General features: G+C 35.0%; 1 protein-coding gene across 3 annotated transcripts in view; it reads right to left on the reverse strand.

The window, feature by feature from the left end:
* MCPH1 (microcephalin 1) overlaps positions 1 to 19,392 on the reverse strand; it is a 135,722-nt gene that overhangs the window by 112,883 nt on the left and 3,447 nt on the right. For 2 of the 3 annotated variants that reach the window (XM_054195839.1, XM_054195841.1), the window contains exons 3-9: positions 17,777 to 17,895; positions 12,908 to 12,992; positions 12,150 to 12,270; positions 11,786 to 11,926; positions 10,450 to 10,545; positions 7,066 to 8,088; positions 624 to 736 (exon numbers count right to left, since the gene is read on the reverse strand). In XM_054195839.1, the coding sequence (XP_054051814.1) occupies positions 624 to 736; positions 7,066 to 8,088; positions 10,450 to 10,545; positions 11,786 to 11,926; positions 12,150 to 12,270; positions 12,908 to 12,992; positions 17,777 to 17,895 (1,698 nt within the window). Of the gene's footprint in view, positions 1 to 623; positions 737 to 7,065; positions 8,089 to 10,449; positions 10,546 to 11,785; positions 11,927 to 12,149; positions 12,271 to 12,907; positions 12,993 to 17,776; positions 17,896 to 19,288; positions 19,391 to 19,392 lie in introns of all 3 variants that reach the window. The other variant, XM_054195840.1, reaches the window with a different exon arrangement.

Below are 19,392 nucleotides of genomic sequence, written 5' to 3' on the forward strand. Positions count from 1 at the left end.
GGTAGCCCTTTGCTGCACCCTCTCCAGCAGTTCCCTGTCCTTCTTGAACCAGGGAGCCCAGAACTGGACACAGCACTCCAATCAGTTTTATATTCATTTTGAACAAAACTTTTAGAAAGGAAAAACATAATCCTCTCACCTATATTTTTGCATCCAAATTGTGCTCAAATAGTAAATTAAGAAATTTAGCTTTACTTGAACCTAAAAGAAAATACTGAATAAACCTTTATCCTGCAATCCTGCAGAAACATCCACTGGAGATGATCAACTATAAAACAAACAAACAAAACCCCCGTGTAGTAACTCCTCCAAAAAGGTTAGGCATGTTTTCAGGTTACTTCAGCGGCTTTTCAACTAAAACAGTTTAAGCAGGCTTACCAACCTCCTTTACAATGTCAACCCAGCACAACTCTACCACCCCAAGTTACCAGAAAGCTGAGTTCCATGGTTATACATATCATCTTTGAACACCATTCCCATAACATTTCAAGGAAAGTGAGATTCAGAAAAGTTTTTAAGTTGATAGTGCATAAAGAATGCATTTCATTTTTTGTACAAAGGCACTCAGTGATTTTTCACGAAAAAGAAAGAGCTTAACAAACAATATGTCCAATTAAACTGACCTTTTGGAGTCTTCTATTTTTTCTTAACCCCCCATTGCGCTTATTCTTTTGTTCATTAAAAACTTTGAGAGAGCCAGCAGTAACATGACACTCTGAAACTTCATTTTCATCACCTAGGAACCAAGTGTATTATAAATTTAGAAACTTGGAATGAAAAATGCAATCTTGTGAAATGAAACTGCCACCAATTATTTTATAACAGCACGTAGAGCTACGAACAATTAAGATACCTAAGTTAGTAATTTGTACCAGTTATTTTTCCATTGTATTTGTTATGGAAAAAAGAATGACATTCAAGCATCTGACTTCATCTTTCAGTAGGCTGATCTTGTAAATAAACTAGCTGTAGAACTCCCAATTTCCAATATTTTGAAAACCATACATTAACCACATGTACAGAATCAGCTAAATTGCTTTCTATTTATTACAACATTTGCAGTTTGTCTGAATACAGAGTTGTTTTGAGAGGTTGAAGCAGTAGTGGCTACATTTTTCCTTTCTTATTGAAATGTCAATGCTTTCAGTACACACTGCGTTTATCTCAAATGACATGAAGGTCTGAAACATGTTTTCAAACAGCACTTCGCAAGCAAATTTAGCAAGCTGTTAGCAGGCATGCAGTACATCAGTGTAATTATTTAGAAAAAGGCACCATCCAAAGAATGTACTCTAATTTGGCTGCCAAAAAGCTGTACTTTTCACCACCTATTTTGTGAATTAACATATATTTAATTCTTTAACACTGTCAGGATGGTTTTATAAGCACTAAATAATAAACTTTTTAATAATTTGATAAATTAGGCTGTATAAGAAGGAAAACTTTGATCTATCTTTTGATCAATGAAGTTTTAATTACCGAAAATTTAAGTAGATAATTTCTTTCAAATTTAATTTGATGGAGTCTACTTCAGAACATTCGTAAATTTTTCATTTCAAAGAAATGCATGAGACCAGTTAAAGTTTAATAATTAGTGGCCTAAAAATGAAAAGTGCCCTAAATTCAGCTCCTCCCAAATAAGCTGCTTCTGATTACTTTTGGAAAATACTGAAGGGTACTATCCATATTTACTAGTCTGACTGCATACATAACTAAGAATAATTTGTTTTTCCTCTCAGTTACTTGAACTCTTAATCCTTGAGATGACAGATCAACAACAAAAAAAATTCCAGCACAACAAATGATGACTGATTTTCCATTACCGATTACTTTTAAAAAATTTTAAAATTATAGCCTGTAAACTAGTCAAAATTTCATCACTTCTTCACACTAAAGTTGCAAGTTTCATGCTAAATTACACAATGGTACTGTAATTTTTGTGCAATACAAGTAAACCTGGCTTTCAGGTAAAATCATTAACTTAAATGCAATATTTAAACACAAAGTGTCATTTAACAAAGGGAGAACTAATTACTTAACTATGTTGATTTTATTTGGTATTGCACCAACGCTCATCATCTTCAACCACAGAGCAAGACTGATGGCACGTGGAAGAGGAGAAAAGATCTTGCCACACAATAAAAAAAAAGCTAAGAAATTTAAATTTAACTCTTTTTACTTGGAAAAAAAGATTATTTTAAACATGTATTTTGAATCTTAAAAACAAAATCCATGACAGGACTGCAAAGGATGCCAGGAGATCGTCAACTCCATTGCTTTACCCCTAGCAGATGGGGGTAAAGCAACGTACGTGTCCCTTAGCTTCCAGTAAGTCAGTTCAGTCACTGTAAAAGGATGATCTACTGTTTCGGGTTTTTCTGGAGAGGTGGCTTGGCAGGCGCAGTAAGATGTGGTGCAATGTTGCTTTTGCCGCTCATGATCCAAAGGCTCAAGCTCCGCAATTAAAGTCTCCGCTCCACTCGCAAGTAAAGTCTCAAGAGGTGTATGCTCCGACCTCTTTCCAGTTAGGGTTCACTCTCATTGGTTCCTCATATTTACAGGAAAGCAGGAACAGGGCATGACATCCGTCATCTCTGATTATCAAATTGGGGATCTTATGTATTACATAAATAAGGACTATTCTTTGCAATCCCCTTCCTACTTCTTTCTCCTGACTATCAGGACTTCTCAAGCACTTGCCAGCTTTTCCATCCTGTAGGTCTCAAGCTTCACTGTCTATTGTATTTTTCCTCACGATTGCTTCGTTTTAAAGCAGTTGCTCAGGCACAAGTAAGGAAAAGCTACCAAAGATGAAAAATCCTAGGGTATTTCAGATAAAGTCAACAAAACTTTTTGAAGCAATTCCACCCACTGTTAGTTATCCCTAAATTTAGCTCAAATACGAAGGTAACTCATGCCACTGTAGTCCATTAGAGCTCCTAAATTATTTTCTAAAGCATTGCTTAATGACCAGTATCAATCAACAATCCTGATAGCCCCCTGAAGTATTATAACAAATTAGAGCGACTTTAATTTGCAATTTAAGCTGCTACTTATTCATGATCATTTATCATCAGTGAGAAGTTTTGAACCAGAATACTATCTTCAAAATTCCATTTGATATTTCCTTTGAGTTAAAAAGCAATGCAATGATTAGGCACTATGAACGAGTTTTGTTCAATCAAATTAATCGTGTCTATCTAATAAAAATTTTATCTATAGTGTTCCACTTTAAGAATATCATAATGAAGTGTCACTGAAATTAAGCCATATCATATCTACTATTTTGTACTTATCCACAGTTTTTTACCCCAACAATCAAGAAAGTAAGTTTGAATTTGTCATGATTAGTAATCCTTCAGGTATGTATGGACAGAATATTTAATAACTTGTGGCGTTATTATTATTATTGTAGTTATTATTCCAGCATGGGCAAATACCAAGTTTTTGCTATTCAGAACACAATTTCCTCAAGTATTCTGAAAGCTTCTGTGCTCACCAGATTTTCAAAGAGAACCTGTTAATGCTTTAGAACAATTTTACCTAATTAGTTCTACACTCTAGGACAAGTGTCATCAGGCTTTGTAAATTTGACTACATCAAAATAATCCTCAACCTGTTCCTCTGTTCAGAAAAATGTGTCCTCTTTTGTTTTAATAATTAGTTACAATTAATTTTTTGTTTTGAAGATAAACAAAACAAGGAAGAAACAGTTTTCTTCTTTATCCCTCATTTATTTTTTAAAAAGACATAATAACATTTCAATAGAGGACATCATATTTATAGTGAGCTTGTCTTCTTCCAAAACTGAAGAAAAAAAAAAAGAGGCACATCAAATCTAAGGAAGTTTTCACATGTGTGTTTTTAAAGACATAAACAGTATTTAAGCAGCATTAAACACCTAGCACCTCAGGTAAAACTCATTCATCTAAACTGAACTTAATTATTTTTGCACCAAATAACAGAATGATATTCCAAATTCCCCATCTTAACATTTAACTACATTCGTTACACTCCAGTGGGTCTTAGTTTATGTCTTTTGACCAAATAAGATAGTATTTGCCTCCCACATTCACCTTAAATACCTAAAATTCATTTAGCTCAGCCTTAAGTTCATTTTTAAGACTGGAAGTAATACTAAGTCCGAGTTCAAATTTCTAAATGATTTTAGGATGATAAAACCTTACAAGAGCGTACTCTTGCATTCATTGCCCAATATTACTTATTGTTTTACCTTTCAGACAAAAAGTCACAGGAATTCATCAAATCTGAGCAAGTAGTGGCATTCTAAACCATGTGGTTCAAATGCCAACTTACCCTACCATCAGTCCTACTAAAAAAGTTGTAAGCCGATTGCTTTACTTTCAAATGTAGTCAATTTACAACATCAATGGCAAAGAAGTTCTTAGACTCTTCTAGTAACGTAGATCAATAACTTTTACAAAAGACAGTATTATTGCATTTCCACAACCTTACACTCATGATAGAGAAAAGCCACCATTTTCCCCACTTTGTAACTGCTAAAAATTTAGACATTGACACGGAAAACCCAGTTACACAGCACTTATTGATTAGAGAGCACTGAAATTTAACAGGTATGGCCGGTTTAATCAGAAGGGCATAAAATTTATTTCATCTCCAGAAACAAAGCTGAAAAAGAAAAAGTGAATCTGAATAGGAGAGCGTCTTTTAATAGTCTTATAAAGCCTAATTAATTTCAACTCTTGTATCTGTGACAGTTCTCTACTTGATTCATGACTTGGAGTAAGATGAAAATAAGTAGCTATGTTTATGCCTGTGCTGGGCAATTGGGCAACCTTGAGTATACCCTACAAAGGGCCTTGAAGTTTGCTACAACATAAACATTAGTATTTGAAAAGTTAGTTTCAGATTAGCCTGCATATTACACTTCTACTTTAAATTCAAACGTTCCAAGTAGTCTGTGGAGAGAAAGCTTATCTAATCCTACTTCTTGTCATTAAAGACACTGGGTAAGAGTGCCACTGACCTAAAATGACTAGGAAAAAAATGGGCAAGAAAAATATTTGATGTTTAAAATATATACAGATATAATTAAATTTTATATGGATACTTGATTACTCCTAACTGTATATATGTGATGAGTGAAAAGAATTATTTAGCTTTTAAAAATATTATGCCATATTTACCAGTTTTCAAATCACATACAACATACAGAAAACCAGCAATTTACTATTTATTTACTAATTAACAGGGACAACAAATAACTTACATTCAAGCAAAGAAAAAAAGGAAATATTAAACCTATGTTTAATAAAAATCAATTATGCCATCATACAGTGTCACAGTAGTAAGTTTAAAACAAGATTTCCATTTCTTTCCACAGAACCTGCATTATCAGGGAAAAATACAACTCATCTTTCATTATTGACTCCCTCCAGTTTTAAGTGAGCTCATTTGAGCTGGGAAACTTCAGGTTCTACTTGAATACACAATAGATGCACAAAGCAGAATACATTATACTTGGGAAAATCGCCATCACTGATATATCACAAATACTATTAAAAACACTAGAAATACAAATTGAGAGTTACAGAAGTTCATAAGAAAAAGAATAAAAAGTATAAACACTGGATAACTTTTGTTTGATGAATACTGTTCCCTTTTCCTCTCCTCCAAAATCTGTTATCTTAAACAAGTTGTCCAGTAAGAAAATAAAAACATAACATGCTAGAACATTGATCATGATTTAATCATTAGAATTTAAAGGTTAGAATTAACTCTAAAATTAACTGGCATACCTAAGTTTAAAAGTACTAAACATTTTCTCCTTCCCTTTTTGTTTCCATGATTGTTTAATGAAAAACAGACTGTTCCTTGACATTAAGAAATACATAATTTAAGGGTCATCTTCTAGTGCATTGCCACATGGCAAAACACACATACAGTGGGTTCATACATTTATAGGTGTACATTTATTCTTGTATAACATACACCGGCATCAACTTTTTTTTTTACTGTCTTATAATGATGCACTTGAGGTATTAAAATACAGATGTAGTGAACGCAAACTAGCAGCTCGCAGTTCAGCAACTTATTACGCACAGGTATAGTCACAGTCAGCATTCAGCAGTTCCCCTGGATGATTTCATAAGTCTGATACCAAGTTTGTTGAGCCCTTTAAGTTAATAATTAATTTTATATAATTCATTCTTGCACTGCTGCAGAATTTTCTAGGGAAAACAAATGACTAAAACATACAATTATAATTACAAATATTTAACCCTATGTAAAGCTTGACAAACAGAGCTGAAAATATCAAAATCTGAAAGTGATTACCCCAATGCAAGTTAGGAACATTTTTCAGGAAAGTTCTAGTATACATTTACATTGAAATAGGCTAAGCCAACTTGAAAACGCTCAAATATAAAAAATACTCTTAAAATTATTTTTAAAAACTAAGATCACTCCAATATAGAAAAGCAATTTTGAAAAAGATGCTTACATTGCAACCCTTCCACGTGCCCTCAAATGTCTTAATCTTCATCATAGCACAAGTTCGAAATTGCTAACTCAAATATTTTTTGCACTATGGATTTTATGCCCTTAACTGCAATTAATCTAAAGCAGCAGTTTTAATTTGTGAAATAAAAATAATTTGAACGAGGGGCCCTATGATGAGGAGTTACTTATAAACAATTAAATGTTATGGTGCTCTTGTAAAAACAGACAGACCTGGGTTTCTTGAACAGATTTTGAATAGCAGCATAAAGTTTACAGAATACCAAGCACCGGGGGAAAGGAAGGCTCACATTACTTTTGTGGCATTTTGTGAGCAGTTTCCTTATCTCTTGTGACTTCTTTGTGTTTGTAATATATGGGAAAACAAATGGGTGTTCTTTTAGATCCTATGCACTCATTTATTTTACTCAAAAATGAAGTCAGTACTGCAGCATTCTCTTCTTTTGGTGTAATTCTGCAATATTTTTCCCTTGGGAATGTCAGTTCATTTTGCAATTTAGTTGCATGAGTATATCTAATGCAGTATGACATCTTTTCATTTTCCAGCTCTATGTAGCGACTTACCAGTAGTATGAGTACAGTAATTCACATTGGTTCTGTAGGATTTCTCATGAGCATTCTGAAACATCCTATTCACATCATCAGAATCTAGAGCTTCTGCAGTGTCAGCTTTTTTATCACCTGATATACAATTTAATGGCACATTTCCAGGAAGTTCAGCTGGTTTGAAGTTTGTCTTTACTGGAATAACATTTGCTGAAATAGACTTTTTCCTACTTTTCTTGGAAGAATTACGTGGCTTACAGAAACTCGCATCAAGTGAGTCTATGCTTGTAAAAGTCTTTTTGCAAGAAACTTCAGGAGGATTTGGTGATTCCTTTGGTATTTGTACCTCTACTTCCTTTTCATTCAAATTAGATGATGAAAAGAAGTCTTCATAAGAAGCCTCTTCAGCACAAAAAGACTTGCTATATGTAGTAATTGCTTGCAAGAACTCTTTAGACCCTGATGCACCCAATTCTGAGGTAGCCAGTTTCAAACTAGGTAGCGTCTGTAGCTTCTTCCTCTTCTTGTCTCCAAGAACACAATCATTTTTGTCAACAGGGAAGCTTCTATCCAATGAACATGTATTTAAGTCTTCACTATTCATAGGTGAACTAGAGAGACCATCAATCAAAGAAGGAACGATACTTAACTTGACTATTTTTTTGGAAGGAGTACTATGACCCAAGCCCTTGATTTGGAGAAGAGAGCTTTCATTTGCAACTGAAGTAGTCATGCTATTTTCATCCTTCTGATTTTTCTTTGGAAACTTTTTTAGATCTTTCTTTTCTGAGGACAATTTATCAACCAAAGCGCGCTGCAAAATTTGTTCCCTTCTTAAGCTTCTTCTGCTATGTTGTTTTGGTGTTAAGCTCTTCTGCTCATAGCTGTGTGAGACAGAATTCACTGATGCACTCATGGATACATGAATATCAGGCCAAGTATCACAGGTGTGTTTTACTACCTCTGTTTTCTGTCTCTTTAATTTATCAGTTCCCCAAAGATAATCATAACTTGAGTTCAAGCAGTCTTCCATTTGTTCTCCTGCAACATATGAGAAGTGGCAATATAAATGTATTTAACAAAACAGGAAGAGTACCAATTTCTTAGTAAAATACACATGAAATTACTAAAAGAAGAAAGCAAGGTTTTAGCCACTCCTCTGGATATTTTATGGCAAGTAATCAAAACTAAACAGAAAGCGGATTAGAAACAAAGCACATTCTATATTGACAAGATGCTACAATAGCTTTAGCTGTTGTATCTTCTTATGTGGTAATAAGTACTCATGATATCTGTTCTGCTTTCTTGAAACAAAGCAGCAGAGCAACGCCCTTTTACATCTATGGAGAAAAGCAGCAAGATTTTACATTGATAAAGCTAGCTGTAGCAATACCAATAATCATTGTCACTACCACAGCATTACCAACACCTTGTAGTTTTTGCAGTTAAGATGAAATTAAATACAACATCACAGTATCATACCACATACATCAACACAATGTATTAAAAATAATTACAATGTAGAAAAATATATCATTTCTTGTAGCTATTCGTATGAGATGTTTTTGGGGGTAGTGATACACCGAATCTATTCAAAACTCTTCACAATAAATTCCACTGAAACAGGCTAGCATCTCTGATTATTTGGAATCCATTTTTTTTTTAAATCTTGTTGTCCTACGATCTGATTATTGCAATAGACGCTTTTGTTTAAATACACACTGAGTGCAAAGTTTCAGCAATACTCCTTCTGTAAGCGCTCCTGTTGGTTTGGGGGGAAGTCTTGATCTTATTTTTTTACAAAATATAAATAATATTTTTAAACATATGGTGTAGCTAGCTAAATTAAGAAAAATGAAATACATGGAGATAAAAGGAGAAGTTTCACATGACATGATCAGACTCCCATATTGACAATTGGAAGTCTTAACTTTGATCCTCAAATTAAACTGAATTCTTGAACTTTTTAAACTATTATTAACCAACACACTCTCACGTATCTCACAAGAACAAACAAAATGGCTACTGTCACAGAGCAGAGACCAAAACTACGCTGAATATTGTCATAGGATGTGGAGGTCTGTTCTTAATGTAAAATTAAATTGCTCAGTTGTAATACTGGAGGGACATACTCAAGGTAAAGCTCTCAAGTCACGATGTTCAACCTCATCAGCACACAACTAATTTACCAAAATAAAAGTTTGTTGGCATAGCTATGCTACTTCCAGTATTATGCTACTACTCCTCGCTAACACTGCATGAAGACGTACCAAGGTGTATCAGGCTACAAGATGCCACCCCTGTTCTCATGTAAGCCATCATGACAGAATTCCTGTCTGATGTCAACAAAATACAACACTTGAAAAGAGCATGAGGTACAGCTTACTGTTGCGGTAGAACAGAGAGTACGCAGACTGTGCAATGACGCTCATTATGAATTCTAAAGACTGTCTTCTCCTTACTTTTCTACTGAGATCAAACACCAGCATCTGACTTCAGCTTTTTGCTCATTTGACTAACAGAAGACATGAGGTCTGATGTACATACCCAATGCATACATGATTAATGCTGTTGATGCCCACTGACATAGCTCAACTATGCCAAACCACAGGAACAAACCCCTAACTTTTAGAATAAGTACCTTGATAACAAACTGCTTGAATTCATCTGCAACCATAAAACATTTTAAAAGCCAATTTACTTTTGTTATTTCTTCAATCCCTGAATACTTAAGCTGGAAAACACATTAGGTTTCCTTTTAAATTCAAGTTTTTTGATTGAAAATTGGAACACCTTTCAGTTCTGAGGTCTCTCTCTCTTTCAGTTCTCTTTTTTTGCTTTCCACATCACACTGTTTCATGTGCACTCTGTATTCTAGACAAGATTACTGTAAGAGCAGAGAAGACTGACAACATGCCAGGACAAGAAGCCATTAATGGGGAATGGTGTGAAGAGAGAGGCAAAGTTGAGGCAAACAACACAGCAGTAAGGAACACATTTACCCAATATGATTCCTCATGCTCCATTTTCCTTGAATTCTTACTTCTACATACTTTGCCAGTTAAGAAAAACTAAAATAATTCAGCTTTAAATATAAATGACAAATATATGCAGTTCTCATTTCAGTATACCATACTTTCCAAAACAAGATATACAGGCCATGTATAATTTGGTGAAACACTAGAACAGGTTGCCCAGAGAGATGGTGGAGGCCCCATCCCTGGTGACATTCAAGGCCAGGCTTGATGAGGCTCTGAGCAACCTGATCTAGTTGAAGATGTCCCTGCTTACTGCAGGGGGGTTGGACTAGACCATCTTTAAAAGGCCCTTCCAACCCAACACATTCTATGATTCTATGATTCTATTTTTAATTTCTGTAATATAAAAAGTTGTGTTAGTTACCTGGTAACAATGTATCTTCTGAATTACTTAAGAGACAAGTAGACAGCGGGCAGTCTCCTGGTGAACTGCGTGGAGGTATTTGAGACATTTGTGAAGCTAGGAATTTGTAAATAATAAACTAGTTAGCCCTATTTGCAGACATACAAATTTCCACACCATCTATTCATATTTCAAAACAGCTCAATTGTAAGAGACAGCTCATTGCTTTCCCAACTAACTATAACCATATAAATAACTACAGATTGCTCGACAGTATCTCACATTTATATACTAACAAAAAGCTATTAGATATTTTACAGTTTTAAGCAAAGTTTTTCTAGATACCTCAGCATCACATTTTTCTGCAAATAAAGAATGATGGCAAACCATTTAGAAAATATTATAGACCTTCCCAAGCCAGCTGAGGCATTTTACTAAAGAATCTGTCAAATCCTGTAATTAGCAGCAAAGCCTTCATCTAGCAGAAATGCTTTTCAAAATGTTTGAAGGTATTACCTTAAAACTCAAAGAGAAAACAAATACAAGCCATGCAAAAATAAGTAAGATTTAAATTTGCATGCACGTATCACTGGTTCTTTACTTTCTTCCCACAACTGTTTTTGAAATTATAAACTGACAGTCTAGTTGACATAGACATCTTAAAACTTCAAATACTACAGATTCCCTCCCCCTCAAAAGATGCTCCATATTTCAAGACTTTTTATAATAACTGGCAAAACCTAATGACTTAGACCTCAATACTTTCACAGTAGGCAAAGCAAACACACAAAAAAATATTTGAAAACTGCAATCTAGATTTAATTCACCAGGATCTGCATTTTGAAATCAACCAGATTTATTCAGTTAGGTAACTCAAATTCAGTTATTTTTTTAAAGCTGTTCTTCAGTACCTGGACAGATGTCTCATCAATTTTGGACTCCTTTTTAAACTGTTGGCCAGGAAGTAATAACATTACAATCTTTGTCAAGTACAGCATTCACATTAACAGGAAATAAGATTTAGAGCATTGCTGCAATGTTTGACCAAGTCACGATAATACCAATTTACATGTTTAGAGTCCAGCTTAAATACTAGTCTTCTCGAGCAGTCCAGTGATTAAGAAATTCCTTTTTGCGATCACTGTCTTGCATGACTTCTTGTGCTTTTAAACAGAGAGAAACTAAAAGCTAAAGCATTCACACCTACTTGAAACATGGGAAGAAGGGAAGACATGCAATCAAGTAAGATATGAAAAAGATTCTGAAGGCCAGAGCAAGATAAGTACAACAAAAATTCATCAATAAAGATGGTAATCATTTGTGCATGTTCATGGATAAATAAAATATAACTTCTTACCAGTAGGAGAAAGATTTTCTCTTTTTTCCTTCATGTCCTTTATTCTTCTTTCCATTGCACTGCATTGATCTTTTATCTTATTAACAGGGCTGTATCCAAGCAAACCATTGTCTTCAAATAGTAAAACTGGTACATCATTTTCTACACAAAGAAATTGCATTTGGACATTAATATTTATATGCCTCAATACCACAAACTTGCAAAGAACTCTGTAAAAATTAAGTCAGCTTTATTCCTATGGTGAGATGCACAAAGGTTAAAAAAAAAAAATGAAAACAGAAAAAAAAACAAAAACCCAAAACCCATCAAGCGCTTTAAAGAAATAACTTAGGATAGTTGAATCTTAGTCCAAAGTAGGTCTTACCAGCATTAATTGCTGTCTTTTGTACAGCTAATTCTTTAGCCATCTGGTCCAGTCTTCTCTGCATCTTTCTATCATTTTCTGGAGTTCTTTCAACGAAGTCTTTTGGCTGCATACATTTGTGCTACAAGACACACAAAACTATTAATTACATGGTATAAAACTGCCAGAAGTAACTATGCTTTGCCTACTACTTTATCACAATTATTTATTACCAGTGTTTATGCTACTTATTATCACCTCCTTGAGATTCACAGATAATCACAGAAGTTAACATTTTCCAAAGTGAACTTTAATATGAAATAAGAAAGCACCTAACAGATTTTTTTTAGGTTAGATTTTAGTAAAAAGGAGACTAAGTCACCATCTTTTCTTTTTTGCTTGTAGCAAAGCTAAGGCTTGAAATATTATTTCTTTTTAAATACCAGGATTTTAGGGTTTGTCGCAACTCAGTGAAACATAAGACACACGGCAGTCATGTTTTTTCGATTAGTTAATCATTATGTCATTTTAATTTAAATCTTAATTTCTTTACTTACGAGTATAAAAACTCTACTTTTATTACCCTTTCTTGATGTGATAAGATGTCGCATCATCACACCCATAGTCTACCTTTAAAAATCTACTCAGATGAATAGGTACAGTCTAAAGAATGTTCTGAAAATAAACAGTTCAAATACCTGAGGTCAGGAAGTCAGGTTGAAACTTTAAAGTTAACTACTCTAGGCCTATTTAAAAAAAAATAAAAATCACACACTCACTTTTTTGATCAGTAGTGGTAATCCTTCATTAGGGTCTACTGCAGGAAATAAGGATTCATCAACATGTACTCCTGTTTCTCGACACCTGTATAACAAATTAAAGCAGGTTTGGTGTTTAGTTTTTTGGGTTTTTTTTGAGTTTAAGAATAAGAATCTTTCAAAATGTCATTATCTACTGTAACGATAGAAAAATAATCTATATATTACACACCAAGTATCAGACATGATACAATTTTTTTGTCCTAATGATGCCCTCTAAATTGCTTTTCTGAAAGTCAAAAATTCCCACTCTCACGTTATTTTCCACACACTCAAAAATCACTGTATGAAGTCCCTGTGGCCAGATTCTCATAAATCTCAAATGTTGCCCTGACTTTTGTGAGGACTGTAGGCTTTCACTAGCTAGTGAACAATGAACTTAACCTTAACTTGGTCACTGTGATGACAGTATACTCCCAACTACAATCTACGGAATGCCATGGTGGGGCAGGGGGAGGAAATTCTTCTATTCAGGCAAACGAGGAAGGAGGTTTCATCTGATCCTGGCTTTTACATCCTTCCGGTTAGTCTCAATCTTCTGCCTTCTCTTCGTATATGCAATGCTAAAACCAGCTCCTTATCGAGGAGCAATCTGTATTTATGTGGACTTTTTTTTTTTTTATTACAAAATCAAAATCCAACTGATACCTTAACCCTAGTTCTTCCTGTTTTTGAGAACAGTGGGACTAATGTTATCTTGGAACATGATACAATCTACTGTATTTTTGAACATTAAGGGTGATGTTGAGACAAGACTTTTGTTATTAATACATAAATTAAACTTCTTTTGATCAAAATAGGTAAATACAGTTTTATTCTCAAACAATAAATAATAAAACCAATTATGGAAGAGTATGGAACCTTAATAGGCTACACTGGAATTCCCCCAGAAGTCATTCAAAACTGTGATTCTAGTGACACCTAGTGATCTAACTGATATAAAGTTTGTATCTGTAGAATTATAATCTAACACTCAGTTTTGAATAAAGAAGAGACAAACCACTATATGTATTTGTCAAACTAACTGGATTTAGAGGTCTCTGGAGTATCAAATAGAGATGATATTCAACATGCTGGACATTAATCACCATACATGCAGATTACATTAAAATTCAGAGATTTCATTGATTCAGAGAAGCAAAACAGAAAAAAAATTGACCATTAAATACAAGAATTTTTTACTTTGCAGACAAATACGAATGTAAATAATTTATCTATCTTATTTGTGACATGAGTGAGTTACTGTACTAAGAATACACCAGTAGAGTTTCCTAATTATGATTTGGAAGTACAAAGCGTTCTTATTTTGAACACAGATTGCCGCAATTCTATTTTATATAGGGTACTTTTTGTTGTTGGGTTTTGATTTTTTTTAGGTTGCTTGTTGAGGTATTTGAGTTGAAGCAGCACTAAAATATTATTTTTCAGGGATCCCAAAGCTGTCAATCATTTTGCATGTTGTAACATTCCATATGTAACCATGATAAAGTGCTGTCATTCCACTACATGAGGTTTTATGTTCTATTCCATTTAACTTTTGATTACTGCTGAGGGGACAACGCTATGAAAACATTTACTGTAAGTCCCCAAAATCTTCATTTTCCCCTCACACATCTACATTCTGATACACTTAAGAGGACTTATGCTTTAAATAGTCTCCTTGACAGCCGCAAAAATTTTATTCCCTTCACTGTCTTAACTTCTTAACATAACTTCTTCCATTTTAAGTAGACTCCTTTTTAAATTTGAGCACTGCCACAGATTTTCTTGGGTTTTGGTGAACACTCATTTTATACTGGGGCCATACTTATGAGAAGTTTCTCTGAAATAATTTGAAGAGCCATCCACAAACCAATTAAGACCAAGCAATAACTAAAATATTTGTACTGCACTCCAACAGGAGTCACCCAATTCCCAGTCTATACTAGAAAGTTGCCCCTTACTATTACATTTCCTAAACCAACATTTCACAGCATTTCTGACCATACTGAGAATATTCCACTTGCTATTGAACGGAGCAGCTGGTTAATCAAGCCATTTACTGCGTTCAGTTTTGGGCCCCTCACTACAAGGAGGACATTTAGGTGTTGGAGCGTGTCCAGAGAGGGCTACTAAGCTGGTGAGGGGTCTGGAGGACAAACCTTATGAAGAACGACTGAGGGAGCTGGGGTTGTTTAGCCTGGAGAAGAGGAGGCTGAGGGGAGACCTTATCACCCTCTACAACTACCTGAAAGGAGGCTGTAGAGAGATGGGGGCTGACCTCTTCTCCCTGGTGACAAGTGATAAGACAAGAGGAAACGGGTTCAAGTTACGTCAGGGGAGGTTTAGATTGGATATTAGCAAACATTTTTTCACTGAAAGGGTTATTAAACATTGGAATAGGCTGCCCAGGGAGGTGGTGGATTCACCATCCCTGGAGGTGTTTAAAAAAAGGGTAGATGTGGTACTTAGGGACATGGTTTAGAAGTGGTTTTTGTCAGGGTAGGTTAATGGTTGGACTTGATGATCTTAAAGGTCCCTTCCAACCTCAGCAATTCTATGATTCTATGATTATTTTTTTTTTTGTTAACACTAAAGCTTCGGCTCATACAAACTCTGCGTTATTTGCTTACACGGTTCTCAGATTCAAACTAAGCCTCTATTCATATAGGACCACTATTTTACTGGCCCATACTATTCAGTCCTTCCTGTTTACATCGTCCCAGGGTTCAACAGACTGTCTTCTGCCTACCTAATCTCTGAGATATTGAGATATTCAATATACAAGGCATAGGATTTAAAGTCAGGCACTCCAGTTCCCTCATGTTATTACAAAAAAAATTTAGTATGTATGCTAGCACAGACTCATTGTAATTTCTTATTGTCTGTGCCTCATTTGAATAACCCTATGACTAGTGAGACTATCATTACTATCTCTTAGGTAAGCTTTTACCGCTCCTGACCTATACCTTGCTCAAACTTATGACACTCCTATGAATTCTGCCTACAGTATGCATCAATCTAAGTTGTATTTTCTTGTGTACCCTTTGGCATTAACTTTAAACTAAATGGCAGAAGAAAAAGATTACAGAAAAGTTCAATCATAATTCACAGCTTGGGTCCTCCTCCGCATTACAATACATCTATTTCAGATGATTCCCCCAGTTCCAACCAATCTCATCTTCTAAGTCACAGACCAAGACCTTGCCTTGTCCAGAGCATACTAGGAACACTTCAAAAAATACCAGGAAGATGCTAGCCTTCTCTTTCCTACCAAAACAGCTTAAGATTTCCTTTCAGATCCTCTCTCTTGTCTTTTCCTTTGTTGCTGGTATCCAGCAACAGTGAAAGTTTCTGAAGGCTTTTACACATGGATCTTAAAGCTCCATGCTGTCCCCTACAGTATCATATATCCAGCTCTCTCTATGTCTAAGCTTTCTACAGTGTTCATCTGCTCAATACCTTCCAGTACTGCAGAGGAGACTCTTGTGGTGGAACTGCTATTACAGAGAGAGCATTTCTATATAACATGTCCTAGACTCTCCCCGTAAGGAGCTCTCATTCTTCTTCCTTTGTGGTAAGCCTTTCCTAGGCTACTCACCTAGACTTTTCTGGGATACTTTTTACTATAGCACATTCAAGTCCCCAAATAGTTTATAGTACCACTGACAAAGGTTTCAAATTCCATCTGAAGAGCATATTCGATTTTATAACCAAAGATTCCAACTGAAATGACCATCATTCTCACACACTCGGATAGCACCAGGTCCCAGAAAGATATATTCACATAAATTAAATTTTCATCACCCTCATTTTTGAGAGCTTAAGGTATTTCTTCCTCGATGTTAAAGCTAGCTGGGTTGTGCAGCTATACAGTTATAACTTCTATATCCGACATTCTTAAAAAAAAATCCTGCTTCTGCGGAACTGCATAAATTTCTTTTGGCTAACGGATTTCCATCACAAGTTTTGTGGTTGTACTGGCCTACATTTATATGGCTGCAAGGCTCAGTTTTGACCCCCCCCCATTTTTTATTTTTTTTTTTTTTTTTTTTTACTTTTGTTCTTAGCAGACTTCTGTCTCTCCATATCACAATTGGTATAGGAAAGGGCCTCTCTACTTGACTTATATTTTAATTTGCATCATCACAGTAATTTATCAGAGCGTTTAAGTATAACACATGCATATTCTTAAACACTGTGTTGTTGCACTTCAACTGAAATCTAAGTTAGGCCTTACAACCACTTTGTAAACTCAAGAGAAGCAGCTATGGACTAGCAAATTCTCACAGAGTGGCCGCACAGCTGAAATTTGATATTTTTATTATTTTTTTTAAAACTTAACTTTTTCCATATGCTAGTTGAGAATTTTCAAGCAGTGCTGTTCTGAACCTGCCAAATGTCTTAAAAGCCAGACTACATATGGATCTTTTTCTTTCTTGCTAAGAGTTATTCTGTCTACAGGAGTTAAGTACAAAAACTATCCCTGATGAAATGCACTTTTTCATATAAAAACGCAAGAATTCTATTCAACATAAATATTTGGTTTTCACGGCCTATGCATGCCATCTGAAAGCAAAGGAGTGAAACGCTGAATGGTTAACAAATATACTATGGAACTACTTCAACCCATTAGTTTTTCACGAGTTAACATTTTACCTTTTTAATGCAAGTAATATGCTTTATAATAGGAATAATGTTATAGGAAAGTTATCATTTTCTCATAGATTTATCACTATTTCAAGTACATTAAAAAAACAACAGGTACTGCACTTAAGTTTTTAAATAAAAAAATACTAGAATACATTTTCTCTGGAATAGGGTACATTCATTATATTCATGATTACTCACTTCTCCACCCAGAGTACAGAAACTATTTTTACACCCATCTTCTGTGCTTTTCTCCATGTAGCCAAACGTCCGTCTTTGAAGACTACATGGGTCACATGCTTGTTCAAAGTTTTTGAAACCTGCAGAAGTACACAGAGAGCTCATCTTTAAGTCTGATAATCAGAAAATGCTAATGAAACTAGCTAGTGTAGTCCATTTTTAAAGTACAAACCATTAACCTAAAAACTTATTCTAAAAATCATGTCAAGGACTCTTTGGATCTTTCCCATTTTCACAAGAAGCCTCAAGCAATCAAAACCCAAGTCGCATTAGTCAAGCCGATGCAATGCACGCTAGAGGGCTAGAGTAGTCTTTTGTTTTCAAACTTCTTTTCTCTAGGTTACCATTTTCATGTCCCTGCTCTGCTCTAGTTGTATCACCAATCTTACAACATTTTTATTATTGTAGCCCAACATAATTTCTTATGCAGCAGACGGTACAAAAAGTAGTTGCCACTATCCAAAGAAACGCTAGACTACATCATTTATTTAGCAAAGAACTCACAGGCTTAAAGAGTACATCTAACCTCATTCCTTAAAATAATTCTCATCAATAAAGATCATTTTTAGTTTTGAGGGAAGGCTGAAGGTACTACAAACAAAAAAATTCATATGGGAACACTTTAAAAAGTGAAAAATACAGAAAACTTAAGTCAGTACAGCTAATATCACACCTGATATTTTCATTATGTTGTACAACTGATCAAATTTTCAGTTATCAGCCTCTACTGACAACTAAGCGATAACTTTGTAGTTATAGATACTCCATTCTTCACAACCAAAGTTTCATTTTGTGGAGACTAAACGTCCTACATATAAAACTCTTTGATCAGTTGTTGTGATTGTTGACATGGTGAGATCAATACAATTCATATTTTACAGCAGCCTCTTCTCAACACTGCCAAATGGAAATAGCTCTGTAGCTTTCTGTTGCGCTCTCAATTGCATCACTATACTTGGCTCCAAACACGTTGGATCTATATTTGGCTTTAAGAAAACTATTCAGCTTTTTCCAAGATTTCTGGTGGCAAGATGGTTTATTACTTCTAAGATGACAAAAAAAAAATTATAATTAAGTATCTAGGTATACAATGAATCTCTTTTGGAATAAGTTATGACTCCAGATACAATTGCTTACTCACTTATGCTAGTATCTGGCTCACAGCCCGTGTCCTAAGGAGACAGATGCTTCATGTAGCTTTGCCTCCAAATTATGGAGGAGCACCACTTTACACTTCCCTCTCACCTCTCTTGTCTTCTCCCCTAACCCTGGTGTCCTCTGCTGCTCAGCTGACCTTAGCTTGAGATGTCTGAATCAATAGCCTAGTGAAAAACTAATTTAGAATTTTTTTTTCCTGACACAGTAAGCCATGTCAGTTTACTATCATGTGCTCAGCCCAATAAAAGGGAAGCGTCTGTAACAGCGAAGGGCAGGATCCCTTTTCAGTCATAGGGATCTGCTAAATAGGCTCACCTGTATCATCTGCCTGTACCTTCCACCATATCCAGATACTTTTTGATCAACTTGAAGAATTCTGAAGCCTTATGCTGTGGTCATTTTTTCTGCGAGAAAAATCT

The sequence above is a fragment of the Rissa tridactyla genome, chromosome 3 (assembly GCF_028500815.1).
Source record: "Rissa tridactyla isolate bRisTri1 chromosome 3, bRisTri1.patW.cur.20221130, whole genome shotgun sequence".
NCBI lineage: Eukaryota > Metazoa > Chordata > Aves > Charadriiformes > Laridae > Rissa > Rissa tridactyla.